Source organism: Chenopodium quinoa, unplaced genomic scaffold (assembly GCF_001683475.1).
Source record: "Chenopodium quinoa cultivar QQ74 unplaced genomic scaffold, ASM168347v1, whole genome shotgun sequence".
Lineage (NCBI taxonomy): Eukaryota > Viridiplantae > Streptophyta > Magnoliopsida > Caryophyllales > Amaranthaceae > Chenopodium > Chenopodium quinoa.
Window position 1 is genome coordinate 2,372,969 of NW_018744080.1, and position 15,395 is coordinate 2,388,363.

Below are 15,395 nucleotides of genomic sequence, written 5' to 3' on the forward strand. Positions count from 1 at the left end.
TTACATATACATATACCATTATTATTGTTGCTTTATACATAAGAATTATAAAAATCGTCTCACTTTGTATCCTCTATATATCAAAATTTTAAAATAATCTATACTATTTAGTTATTATATTGGTCAAAGTTTTACATTGATGATTGTGTCAGTCAAAATAGGACAAATGTTTAGAAACAAAGGGAGTATGGTCTTTTCTATTCAATTACCAGACATACCCTAATTTTTCAATGGGGGACCAATTTTTACTTGTCGTAATTCATGTGATTTTCACTTAGGCCTTATTCACTTCACCTTTAAAAAATATGTTTAGTAAAATAATTTCAATTCAGTAAAAATAAGTTCTGTTCAGTAAAAATAAGTTCAGCCCAGTAAAATTAATTTAAGTTCAGTAAAAAACAGTAACTTTAAATAAAGAAATATAATAGAAATTATGTAAAAATAATTTCATTTCAACAAAAATAATTTCAGCTCAGTAAAATTAATTTCAATTCAATAAAAATACTTTAGTTTAGCCAAAAAAAAAAAAAGAATTCGGTAATAAAAATTTAAGTTCAACAAAAATAAGGTGAATGTACGGAGTCTTACAATACAATCCACATATATGCATACCTTGCTTTTTTCTTTTGAAATATTATGCCATAAAAATGTTACAGCAAAATAGAAAATAAATTATCAAAAATTTTAATTAATAGGTTTTGTTAGCATCTAATACAACAAACAAAAGCAACCTAAAATAATTTGTAGTCCACACATTGAACTAATTATTGTCTCACTCCTCCAACGTAAGATGAACGTCATTTCCTCACCCTAGCCACAATACCATACCCAAAACAGCCGGGACCATACTTTACTAAACCCACCCCACCTTAAATTAGAAATTAAACACCCCCAAAATACAATAAATAATAATAATATATAAAACAAAAGGTTTTAAATAGTGAAAATAAATCAAGTTTATTCCCTAAATTAAGGTAAAGGTTTCAACGTTGTTGCCTTTGGTCTTTGGAACATCTACACACAATATTAAGGTTTCATCGTTCTTCTTAAGCCGCCGCTTATAGTAGGTTTTCTACTTACTCTCTTAAGCATCTTAATATATTTTCATGCTACATGAATTTAATTTATTTTTGAAGCATAAGATTTGATTTTCATTTTCTTTTATGTATCCATTTTTTGGGTCTAGATTTTACCCAATAGTACATCTTATTTGTCTTTTTTTTTTTTTTTTTTTTTTTTTTTTTTTTTTATTATTATTATTTTTTTTTATTATTATTATTTTTTTTTATTATTTGTACTAATAGGAAGAATGGCTTCCATCCATATAGGATGCGGAGTAGTAAATATCGATTAAAACTAATATAATTCTTATTCACAATAGAGAACTTTAATCTCGATCATTACTTTTACATAATTTGATGTATATCTCTTTACATTACTTCGCCCTTTGGTTCATTTTATCTTTCCACTTTACAAGATTTACTACTTATAAGTATATATATTTTTTTTTTACTTCGGACTCCAAATGGTGTTGATACACCAAAAGTTTGTTATAGCTATTACCCCACTCGTCTTAATTTCTATATGATTCTTACTCTTCATACTGATTATATTTTTGTTTCTGGTTACCTTTAATTACTATACAAGCAACATGATTTATCATTATTATTATTGAACCGAAATTAATTAGTTTCATTACGAGCTAGGCCAAACAAGCTAATTAGTAGTTTTACCATATATTATTGTATTTTCAGGTACTTTATTTCTCAACTAGAACTAGCAAGAAATGAATCAAAAGTCTCAACAACAATACTTTGGCAACAAATCATCAACCAAATCTCATCATCCTCAAGTGATTTGTTGGTCATCAGATAATTTCTGGCAAGATCCTTCATCATCCTCTGATCTTTCAATAGAATGCAATTCAAATCATCATCAATATAATTATCTTGAAGATTCCAACAACAACCTCAAAGAAGAACAACAATTTCTCATGTCGCCCTTAGGTATATTATTCAAAGATTATGTAAGTTTATTGCTTATATTTGTTATTTTTCTTATATTAATTAATTAATCATTTTTTTTTATGTGTATTGTTATTAGTGTATTTATCCAAATCAGTATGTCACATCCTTTCTCTCCAAAAAAATATAAAATGTGTCACATAATCAATCATACATATTTGAATCATATTGTAATCTCAATGATTGATAAAATCCCTTCATTTTAATTAATATGTCGTTTTCATTTTTATTAGTTTTATTTATTTATTTATTTATTTTGATGGTAGATTGCTCTTCTACTATGTATGTATATTGTCGAAAATTGCTTGCATAAATTTTAAGAATATGATTTGAGAAATAATTTATGATTAATTAGTTCAATCATTTAAATATGTAGTGTAAAAGACACTAGTTTAGTTTAAAAACGGAGTTGCACAATAATACAAAAATGGCTCGATTAATTATGTCATTGGTAGGTAAATATGGTGAGCAACAGAAGCAAGAACAGCATGGTGTTTTTCCAATGGATCATCATCAAATAATACATGATTACAACATGCCAATCTCTCATCAAACAGGACTTCCTCAACATAATACTGTAAGTAATTGTTTATTGTGTACAAATTTTTTTGTTTCTAACAAATTACAATTAATTTTTTTTTTGACTAATGAAAGATAATTGGATGAAACATGTAGGGTGTAAATGGTTACCCTTTTATTTTATTTTATTTTATTTTATTTTTTATTTTATTTTTTAATTACATACCATATCATATTAGAAACAACGAAAAACCAATGTAATAGAGGCCACAAGTTTCCTCAATCAATTTTTCATATATTCGAATTTAGACAATATGATAGTTATGATTCACTATTATCTTATTGTTAGGTACAATATTTATAGTACCATCTTACACACACTTTATTATAATTTTCATCCTACACGTGGACGCGATTCAACACCCACTCACTTACTTCCACCTATATTCTTATGCATAGCATATGGAGAGGAGAATGTTAGACTATCTAAGATGAACAATTAACTTTATATCCTAATTAAACTTTTTTTTAACATTTGATTGTGAAAGAACTAACTAGTTGTACAAAAAACTCAAAAGTTATAACTACCTCATACATAATTTGTTGTTTGAGAGGCCCAACCAAAGGTTATATTTTACTTTAATATATTATATGAAGGCCCAAAACCTTTCTTTTTTTTTTTTTTTTTTTTCTTTTTTTTTCACTTGGATGGAAAATTAAGGACAAGAATAAAGTAAAAGGAGCACCAAGCCATATGCTCGAGTCCTTGAAGTATGGATACTTTATGTATGTGCATTCTATCACTCTATGCACATCTAATTATCTTGTAAATGTTCAACTTGTTGGTAACATTGTTATCACCCGTTTGATAGATGGTAATAACCACATACTTTACATCATCAATTTATTTGCTCATTGAGAATGTTACAAGTGAGCAAATAAACCAAAAATAGTCAATTAGAAACAATATAGTTGATGGATCATGGAAGCATGTATTTGAATAGTAATGACAAGAAAAAAAAGGGGATGGAACATTGGAACTATATATATATATATATATATATATATATATATATATATATTTTGTTGAAACTTCATTTTGTAAACATGTAAGTTATGATAATTAGAAGATATCATGTCACAATCTTGATATACTAATAAACTAGTGATAGTACATCATTCTATATATCTCTTATATATAAGTGATCATTTGGTTTTGTGATATATAGTAGTAGTACATCATTCTTTGAATTGGTTTTGTGATAGTGCATTGTTCATTCAATTGGTTTTGTGATCCAGACTCCTCCTCAAGAGTATCTCAAATCTCATTTGAGTTTTTTTTTGTAAAATTTAGCTTGGTATCAGAGCATTTTATGGATCTTTTCTAAAAACTAGGACTTTAATCAAACTTCTAGTTAGGGATTTAGCATTACGTTTGTCATTGATTGATAGCTATTTTGTTTTGCTCTACAATATTATTAAGAGTATTAACAATGTGTAGGAAACATTGTTGAACCATCATATTATAAACATGTGAACTGTCCTATAAGGCTATAAGTACAAGAAGAGACATAACACATCTTATAAGCTTGAGGAGTCGCATACTCTACCTCATTGTCAATTAATTATGGTGAATGAACACTCGTTTAGGTTTGTAAGTAGTCCAAATTACATTCTTTCTTCTTAGGCAATTCATCCATTTCATGTTCAACAATTTTTCCTTGAAGATTTTGTTTCAAATGGGAATTGGAAAGAAATTGAGTCCATACATTACCCTTCATCGGAGCATTATCAAGATCTTAATGTATTAGAGAAATCAACATAGAAGTTGAGTTTAGTATTATAAATTAATTAGCGATAATTAGCATTACTGAGCAATAATCATGATCACAATGCAGGGTTACTATGAGGGAATTCATTCCAACGGAGTACCTCTTCCCGGGGAAGCAGCAAATTATGAGCCCATTTATGTAAATGCAAAGCAATACCATGGCATTATGAGGCGAAGGCAATCCAGAGCTAAAGCCGAGCTGGAAAATAGGGCTGTTAAAACCAGGAAGGTAACCCTTTCGCCCATCCTTTTTTGTACTCAGTTTATTTTTAATCAAAGATTAGATTCAATGACATCTACTAAATTTCACATGAAATATTGAAAATCTAAAGATTAAAACACAAGGACTTTTGTATATACTTCTTCGATAATGAATAAGTTGCATTGTCATGTTGTTTTTAACCTCTAACACTTAAAAAAAAAAATTTAAATTAAGGATACACTAACATCTATCCTTATTATCAAGAACATTAATCGAGTAGTATAGAAATCCAATCATAAATCATCACCTGACTACTCTTTTTCACATTTATAATCTATACAAGTATATAGTAATATTAGGTTATGGATGGGTTGAAGAACATTACATAAGATTTCATTCAGACATTATTTTGATCAATTGGTAATATAGGCAATATTTTATGTAGGAACAATCATTCAAATTGAGGATAGCATGCATACATAATTTGTTTGTTTTTTTTTTTCTTTCTTTTTTTTTTTTTAAAAAAAAAAATCTCCATTCTAGTGATTCTGCCTTGTAAAAGTTTAAAAAGAGTACGACCATAAATATCTAATTACGTATTTGTTCTAGATATATTAGGAGACCCTTTTCATGAGGAAAATGATATACATACATTGTTTTAGTCCTCTACATATATAAACTTGGAAGTGTTATAAAAGAGGGTCTAGTTTAGTTAACCAAATAAGAGGTTATCATTGCTTAAAGCAATGATACATGATATCCATCATCTGAGCATGTCCAAGCATAATAATAAGGCCAGGGAAAATGTGAATATGCAGCCATATCTTCATGAATCGCGGCATCTACACGCGTTGAGAAGACAAAGAGGCAGTGGTGGTCGTTTCCTTAACACAAAGCAATCCGATGGCCCAACGTCTTCCAATTCTAGCAATCAATACTCCTAGCTAGCTCATCTTTGGGATATGCAACAACACTACTAGCTACCGAGTGAGCTTGTATTTCTTTTATTTTCGATCTTTCGAGGGGAAAACAAAGGCTTTTGTGTATATATTAACCAAGAGAGGAACTACCCATAATTTGCTTTCAGAGCTTTTACTTTCTTATGGTAGCTTTCCTTAAACAATCCCATTCTCCATTCACCCAAAAAAAAATGTTTCTTTCTTTCCTTTTTTTTTTTTTTTTTTTTTTTTTGGGAATGCCAAAAAAGTTAAAAAATTACTCTTCACATTATCACATATCATGCATAACAGCATAAGGTTTCAATATTGTATGATTTGGTTGTTGAATGTTGATCAAGATGAAGTATGGTTGTTACCTTTGCTACGATTGTACGTTCATGATTATAAAACACATTATTAATGGATGATATTTTAATATATTTCATAACAAAATTTTCACACTTTCACTAATTAAGTTCCTTGTGTCGCGATTTGATTTAAAATCTCACTTGATAAACTTTTGAATATATAATTTAACGCTTCACTATATTAATTTACTATATATTGATATATTTTACACTCTTCTTACCATATTGCAAAACAAAATTAAGAATAGTGAAAAGAGATGGAGAAAAGACATCTCAAGTTTTATTTGAGGTTAGCCCTTTCAACTAGGCTAAGTGACCAAGGCACATGGTATGCGCGTTTGGTTTATAATTTTCTCAAGTTAATCTCAACCCATCCAATGCACTTTGGGTATTGTTCCCCTTGCTTTCACAAATAAATTAAAGGTGGTCATACTCATCCATAGTAGTATGTGTAGTATTGGACGAGCCATCTAATCGCCACCACATTCTTACTAAATGAAGCTTAACTAATATGGAGTATGAATACTTTCAACCTTATGATTTCACCTAATAAATTATAATAGTTAAATTGCAAAGAAAGGACATGGTTTCTTATTAGGTGTTTTATTTATTATTTATTATTTATTTTATTTTTATTATTATTATTTTTTGAACGAAAGTTTCTTATTATGTTAAGTCAAATAGAAGTATTTATGTTTGAGTAACCAGGATATGATGCCAAATTTTAGACTTTAGGACCATCATCTCCTTGGTTCTTTCATATCTCTTCTCTTTTGTTGTAGTTGGGCCTTACTTTTTTGTTTATATTCTCTAGCCAACTAAAGTATATTTCATTTTCTCTTTCATTGGGCTAGACAAGCTCGTTTTGTGAGAGAATATGATCACTTAACAATACATGATTCGATTTAAAAACAAATTAAACTAGTGTGTGATATGGGCGATGTATCGAGTTTTGTCTTGGATATCAATAAGTAAATTCTAAACTATAAAATATAAACTATATACTACCTTCGTTACAGAATATGTGCAACGATTAGACATTTTCCCTCTCTGCTTTATGTCAAATCATTGCACATAACCTATAACGGAGGTAGTAATTAGAAATAATAATAACTATAAAACTAAATTTGTGCTCTCAAATTGATGTTTTATACAAAGTATTTAGTACATTATAATTGGACATGAAACATAATTAAAAGATAGTAAAGATGGTAAGAACATTTATTCATTTCTTATATCTTGTGTTCAAATCTTCTGATAAACATTTCTATTGCCGTGAAAACATATTTATAGTATAATGAATGATATGACATACAATACATGAGAAAAGTGATGTGACATACTTCTAATACATGTGAATAATGCCACGTGACACATATTCTATTTTAGGAATTCTTATTAATAAATAAAGTATAGATACTAATAGATGGAGTATTGAATTTTATATGTTAGTCATTAACTCATCTTTCATCATCTTTTTTCAATATGAGATGATTAGTCGTAAATTGCAAGTGAGTTCTCCTTAACAAATTGAAGACATTAACTAAGGGCATGTTCACTTCAGCTTAATTTTAATTCACTTCAGTTCAGCTCCAATCAGTTCAGTTTAGTTTAGTTTAGTTTAGTTCAGTTTAGCTCCAATCAGTTTAGTTTAGCTCCTAATTTCCCTCTCTCATGAAATATTCATTTTAGCTCAGTTCAGTTCATTTCAGCTTAGCTTCAATCAGTTTAGTTCAGTTCAACTTCAATCAGTTCAGTTCAGTTCATATAACTTGTTTGTTACGCTTTTATATATTACTTTCATCCAATCCTTTTTTGTTGGTCATTGTAACATCCGGATATCCCTACTTTCTATCTAATAATTAATTAAAAATAAAAGAAAATTTGTAAAAAAAAAAATATATTTACAAGCACAATTTCGCAAAAAAAAAAAAAAAAAAAAAAAAAAAAACTTTTTAGTTAAAAAAATCACTACATTTATTATTTTTGTTGAGTGGAAACCTATTTCCTTAAATACCCTCTATTTTTTTCCAATTAACCTATAACCCACCAAATTACTAAATAATTAGTTTTAATTAATACATACACACACACATATGATATATATATATATATATATATATATATATATATATATATATATATATATATATATATATATATATATATATATATATATATAAAACCACCACCCTACCCCCTCCCCTTCCCTTCCTCTTCCCATGGAATCAACCCCCTCTCCCACCGGACCCGCTTTTCGGATCCCCCAAACAGACGACCCTCCCTTTCCCCCTAATCACCGCCCATCAACCACCTCCTTGATTTTTTTTTAATTTTATACATCTTGATTGCAATTGATGCTTGTTTTGGCTTTGATTATGTATATATATGTGATTCTAGGATGATTTGGAAGCAAATTGCAATAATTTGGACTTGATTTGAGCATGTTTGAGTAAATAAGATCTAAAAATTCGAAGGGAGGTGGTGGTTGTCCGGTCCATCGGCGGTGGAAGTAGATCGCCGGGCGGGTCCGATGGGTGAGGAGGAAAGGGAGGGAGAAGGGGAAAGGGTGGTTGGTTGGTAGTTGGGGTGGTGTTTTTTTTTTTTTTTTTTTTTTTTTTTTTTTTTTTTTTTAAATTTATGTATAAATTAAATCTAATTATTAAGTAATTGGGTGGATTAGAGGTTTAGAAGAAATGGGAGAAAATCAGAGTCTAATTAATTTAATTAAATTATAATTAAAGAAATAGGTTTACTCTCTTGCAAAATAAAATGAACATGGTGGTTTTTTTTTTCGCAAAATGGTGCTTTTAAAAGGTTTTTTTTTCTGCCAAAATTTCCAAAAATATGTAAAGGAAACCTAAATTAGAAGTATCACCGCTTCACTTAACAACATATCAATTACTTATGTTGCAAAGTCTCAACTAATACATCTTAATAAATTAAGTAAGCTATTAACACAATTGTACAAACTCGTTATAACATACTAATCAAAACTCTTGAGCTTCTCTACAGTCTTCTTGGTGCTAGATCTTGATTGCTCACCATTAACAACAACTATGAAATGGATCGTCACAACTCACAAGGCCACCTTAAAGAAAAGATATGGCCATACATACACTGATACACATTGGAAATAATTGCACACAAGGGTAGCAAAAAATTGAGTAAAGTAATACTTTGTAAAATACTTCAATTAATATCAGCGGTTCATTTAAACAATGCAGTTGTAAACTATAAATTACACATATATCTTGAAAGTAAATTTTTTTTTAAAAGTAAAATTAACTTGACTCTCTTTTTATAATTAAAAAATGATCAATGCCCAGTTAATATTGCATATTAGCGAAATATGTTAATATAGTGGCAATATTGCAATTTTGAGAGGTTGCTGCTATTATTTTATTGCTAATTTGTTTTGCTGTTGAGTTGGCAGATAACTTCACGTTATCAACAAAAGTTACGATTCTTTTTAATTTTTTGATCTGCCTGTTATTCCGTATTCACAAACTCAATTGAACCTCGTTGTAGAAACACCATCTTCTTCCGCTCGCACCCCACCATCTTCTTCGTCCTGTTCTACTCACACCCACCATCTTTTTCGTCATCGTTCACCGTTTCGGCGCCTTCGCCGCCGTATTAAGCGAAAAACCCTAACATATATGGAGAAAGAAAGGGTATGGTTAACCCCAAATGGTAGGATTTGTCTTCCTCCTCCACTGAACATGTTTGTGAGCTTCAAATTCCATTGAAACTGGACGACGAAGGACGATGAAGAACACACTATCATTGTACTATTACAACCCCTATTTAAACGCCGGCATTTTGGAAGTTAACGGTCCTCTCACATGTTTACAATTTTGCCCTTACTAAAAAGGTAGAAATTACCAATTCACCCTCATATAAACGAGACTGGTTAATATGCCATATTAACCAGATTTTTCTCTTAAAAAATTATTCATATCAATATATATTTTTTCTGTTTTTTTTATTTGTAACACTTCTCATTATATTTGTAATTATCAACAAGTAAATATTATAAGTATAAATTAGGCCCTGTTCAGTTCATCTTATTTTCACTTATTTCAGGGTTAATAAGTTCATGAAAAATAAGTTCAGATAAGTTGTGATAAGGGTTAATCAGGGCTACCTAACTTTAATTTATAAATAAAATAAGTTCTAATAAGGGATAATAAGTTCAGATAACTTAAGATAAGCTCAGATAAGTAAAAATCAGGTGAATATAACACACCCTTAAATCTTTCCCTCAAAAAAAAAATAAAAATAAAAAAATTCTAACAAGGATTTACATGATTAATTTTTTTTTTTATCCTAGGTATAAATCATCAATATTAGCCAAAGTAGAGTATGTGAATAGTGTAAAAGTCAAATTTTTACAAATAAAAAAAGGAAAAGTTTTTTTTTTTTGGAAAATTTAACAAGGATAATCTTACCTTTGCTTCGTTCTCCCAAAATGCACCAACCTTCAAATTTGCCCAAAACAAACCTAAGTTTGTAATTTTTCTCCTGAAGCAATCCACGTGTCATGTCTTCATTGGTTATTTTTTTAACTTTTAATTTTAAAATATTTTGATTTTAGAAAAAATTATTGATGTTTATCTTATAAAATTCTGATAATTAAAAAAAACCTCCTTTTCCCCACCATTGCTAGCCCTCCTCCCCTACCAATAGCCGGTGCCCAACCTATTTCCCTAGCCACGTCCTCCCCCCCCTGCTAATGGCTAGCCCCAACCCAGCCCCCAACACCGGCGACCCCACCTGTAACACCCTAGATATTCCTTTCCTTTAAATTACTTGTTTTTCTCTTTTTAAAACTCAAAATAGGAAAATATAAGATATTACCGTCACCGTGAAAATAGTTAAGGCAATTACCAAAGACACAAGCGGAAGACTATCTTTAAAAACATTCAAACAAGATGACTTAAAAAGTCAACCAAACGAAAGTAAAGTCAAACCAAAGTCAAACGAAGTCAACCTACAACTTGAAACCATTATAGGCCCTTATTAAAACCAAATGAAACTTAAAAACCTTTGCATTAGTCTCATAAGCATAATAATTTATAATCAATAAAGCAATAAATTAAATCACATCATAGTCTTATGGAAACTAAGCATGATTCACTTTTCACTCATGCCCATCATGAACATGCTTTATCACTTGAAAAACTTCTTTCTACTTGTCCCCAATACTCGCCATTAGAAATGGGTCGTCGTAGGGCCAAAGTAAAGACAAGGCCAAACAAACATATATATACAAACACACAATCAGCAATACTGAGTACGTAAGAGTAAATAAAACACTCTAACATGCTTTCACTCTATCATCACACAACTTACCGTGTTGCACCTGTTTACAAACACATAACATGCGACATGACCATCCAATAAATAACTAATTTATTTATTTATTTATCTTGATTACGCATCGAACGGGTTTTCCCCCTAACCTGCCCCAATAAAGGGGTACTAACACGGGAGCTAACCGTGCCAGTATAATCGAACCACTCGTAAGTGGCGGAATTCGTACGCATAATTAAATAGAAAGTATAGCGTCCTGTACTCTTAGTAGAAGTTATGGTTAAATATAAAACCCCATAACTCCCCCCATATTTTCATACTCAAGGTATATACGTTACAAGAGTTTTGGTGCGTAATATCTTTCACTTTACGTTATTTACATATTATTAGACCTAGTGATGAATCTCAAACCATAATACAATCAATCATAATAATTATCAAACAATTAAATATACCAAATTAATTCTTGAATGGTTAGTGACCAAATAATATTAAATGTTGAACCCTTTTTAATATACCTCGGTGTCAAAGACACTTTAAGCGCATAATGCGCCACAATTCATATCCATCGGTGTTAGAAAAACCTTAAGTGCACTAAGACACCAAAATATAATTTATTCCTTGTGTACAAAGACACTTAAATAGCTCTTTTTTCATGCTTATAGCATCAATAAAAATTATATGAATCATAATAAAATTCCTTTTCAATATTCCAAACCAAATTAAACATTTAGTTTAATTAAATAAATCTTCAAACATGCCAATAATAAAAATATGGTTCAATGACAATATTCTAATATCACCAATTCTAATAAGTAATTTATTTTAACCAATCACGCTTCACAAATAATTCACCAAAACTATTCTCAATTCGATCAATCCAATTCAAATCACCAATATCATTTCAATTCAACCAGCAATTCCTAGCATGACACTAACTTGGAATTAATTAAGTGAATCCTAGCATGTTTCTACACGCTTTATAAATTTCTGAGTACGCGTACGTACTTCAATTAATCCCTTAAAGTGGCCAAATACACTACAACAACCTCTCGAACCAAGTCTCCTACACAAAGGGGCAATAATACTACATTAATTACCCTTGTATACAAAATTTCCAACAATTTAAACTCACTTTAAACAACTTATAATAATCTGAAAATTATAGTAAAACCCTTAATTAATCTCTTCCTTAATGGGTAATTAAACCCTTTTCATAAAACCATCAAAAGTAGTACTTTGGGAAAAATTCCAGCATTATAATTTAATCAAAAACCCATTAAAACTTCATAAAGATTCAATCTTTAAGCTTTATTATCACTCACAATCAATGGGTATATAAAACCCCCAAATCAATTGCAAGTTAGAACCCTAAAAAAATACTTTAATAATCAAAACCCCAACTTTTAATACTTTATAAAATCTGAATATAAAACACTTTATTATCTTAAATTTTCAACCTTTAATCATTAAAACATAATTATAAAATATACTAATCATGTTTAGACCATTAGTAAATTAAAAATAAGGAGGAGTGAGGAGGAACCACCATGGGTGGTGGCCGGTGCTCCACTGACGGTGACGTGTCTACAAGGTGGTCGACGCGAGGTGGCTGCATGGGGACTCATGCGTGGGGTGGGTGCATGGAGAACCATGCGTGAAGTCCCACGCATGAATGAAAGGAAAAAAAGAAAGAAAGAAAATAAGGGAAAGAAAGAAAAGAAAAGAAAAATAAAACTTACCCCTTTTGATTCTTTTGTGGGAAAATTTTAGGGATTAAAGGAGTATTTATAGTGTAGGGTTGTTTAGGGTAGGTTTGAGCTTTATAAAAATTGTGGACTTGAATAATAGAATAAGTAGCCCAAATTTAAAAATAGAATGATTGAATTTATTATGAAGATGGACTATATTCGGATTGAATACTTTTTAACCCAAAATATTAATATTTGTTTTATTTATAATCCAATAATTAAAATAGTTTGACTCAAAATATATTTTATAATAAATAAATAATATATAAAATACATTAAAAATACGGGGTATTACACCACCCCATCCCTTTTCCCATTCCCGTTGCCCTTACCCTGACACCACCTTTTCCCCCTATCGGACGCGACCCCTTCCCTTCCCCCATACCAGGAAATGACCCTTCTCCTCTTACCCACCTAAAATCGTTGCCTCGAACCTTAAGCCACTTTCTCTAAACCACCCTGGACGGGTAAAAATATAACCCTTAAACCATTTTTATAGTTTTTGGGGTAGGCTAGAGGTGGCATTTTTGGGTGGGGGAATGGGGAAGGGGTCGATTTGAGGTAGGGGAAGAGGAGGGGGTCGTTTCTTGTTAGAGGAAAAGGGAGTGGTGGTTTCGAGGGCAGCAGAAAGGGAGGTTTGGGCTGTCGTGGGTGGGGGAAAAGGAGGGGGTAGCAATGGGGTGGGGTGTTTTTTTGGTAAATTTAAAAAAAATAATTAAGGAAAAAAAGGACTGGTTGTTCAGGTCACAACTAACAAGTCATTTGGGTTTACCAAGAGAGAGAGAAATACAAACTTTGGCATTTGGGTAGCAGATTTGAAAGTTACGTTGTTGCATTTTGGGATAACGGGACAAAGGTTAAATTATTCTTATTTAATTTTCCTTATTATGTTAGTAAGAAGAAGGTTCATATTAAATCAATACCTCTCATAAGTTAGTCAGGTTATTTACGCGAGTCACCGCTTGAGAGTTAAGGAGAGAGGTAAGAGAATCCTACTCCTAAGTGGCCAAGTATATGTAGTTGGTTGTAATTTAAAAGTCAAGAGATAAATGCCCTACTCCCTAGCATATACGGCGGTTAAACTAAAACACTTAGGTCTTATTTTTTAGAATTGTATTTGTTCCGGATGAGCTCCGGTTCCGTAAGTCCTTGAGGGTTGGTAAAGGTGATATGTCTATTTTATATAGTATTTTACCCCCGTCCCTTGGTCATAATTGGTAGTGTTTTTGGCTCTTTAGAGCCACTTTTATTACTCATTGGTGTTTTCTAGTGTTTTCGTAGTTTTGGTCGAGTTTTGTAGGGAATTGCACATTTGGAGCATTTTCCCGGGATTTTATGAAGCGATTACGAGCATTGGAGGAGCACGACCGTTATATTGAGGCAATTGGACCGAGTAATCAAGCCCCAAGGAGGAAATTTAGTTTGGGACGATGTAATAGCCAAACCAGAAGTCCAAGATAGCCTAAGTAGCCTTGCCCGGCTCAAGAGGCTCCGCCCGAAGGCGCGCCCGGCCGGGCGGGGCGGAAGAAGAAGAGAAGCCCTCTTCGCCCGATGTCGCGCCCGACCGGGCGCGAGAGAAGATTTGATGAAGAAAAGGCGCGCCCGACCAGATGCATGTTTCTAGAAGAGAATTAAGCGTTGTGTTAGTTCGTTTAAGTTTAGGATTTTGGAGTTAATATAAATATGCTTTTTTGTTAAGAAAGCTTTGGATCTCCTTTCTTTTAGCTTTCTTTTCTACTTAGTTTTTAGATTAGAACTCCCTCATTGTTTTCTCTCTCTACAACTCTACACTTTATTCTTAATTCAGTCCATTATTTCCGTTAACTTTGGTAACGATTTCTTCTCTATTATTTCTAGTAATTTAATTTCTTTATTTCATCATGTATTGTTTTTATTTGCTTTGATTATTTTAGATTTAATTATGTGTGAGTAGTTTTCTTTCTAGGGTTTACGGGGATCCATAAATAGTATGAAGGGGTAATTTATTGTTGTTGATTGTCAATGCTTAATTAATTTCCTGTTGATTGATTTGATGCTATGCAACTAGACTTGCGCAGGTCTATTATGTTTGAGTTTTGCAATATTGATTCGAGATTTGAGAGATGAGAATTGATGTTTAAGCTTAGTTTCAATAGGCAGGTTAATTCATAAATGGTTAAGTCGAGATTCGAGAGATGTGATTTAATACCGGTAGATTAATTATCTGATTGTAATACGTAGTGAAAGCCCTTCATAATCTGATTAATTTATGCATTGATAATTAATTATTGTGTTTTTACCTGGAATATTATTTATTGGTGAACCTATGCCCTAGGTCTTTTATTCATTGATCTCTCTCTACCTTTAATCTTAGTAGTTTAGTTCCCATTCAATTTTAATAATTGGTTACTTAATAATTTAGATTGCTTTAATTAATTAGGAATAGGAAGACCAGTTTTTCTGT

General features: G+C 31.0%; 1 protein-coding gene across 3 annotated transcripts; it reads left to right on the forward strand.

Moving 5' to 3' along the window:
- The first annotated feature begins 530 nt into the window (after window positions 1–530).
- On the forward strand, window positions 531–8,516 carry LOC110691470 (nuclear transcription factor Y subunit A-4-like). 3 transcript variants are annotated; one of them, XM_021868411.1, is made up of 5 exons: window positions 531–1,063; window positions 1,755–2,006; window positions 2,480–2,601; window positions 4,442–4,603; window positions 8,283–8,516. In XM_021868411.1, exons 2-5 carry the CDS (start codon window positions 1,787–1,789, stop codon window positions 8,322–8,324), a joined length of 546 nt encoding a protein of 181 aa, XP_021724103.1. In that variant the 5' UTR covers window positions 531–1,063; window positions 1,755–1,786; the 3' UTR covers window positions 8,325–8,516. The 3 variants fall into 3 exon arrangements, with proteins under 3 accessions (XP_021724103.1, XP_021724102.1, XP_021724101.1); XM_021868410.1 differs by lacking the exon at window positions 8,283–8,516 and adding an exon at window positions 5,395–5,772 and having other exon boundaries at window positions 533–1,067; XM_021868409.1 differs by lacking the exon at window positions 8,283–8,516 and adding an exon at window positions 5,395–5,772 and having other exon boundaries at window positions 534–1,063.
- Window positions 8,517–15,395: the final 6,879 nt, after the last annotated feature.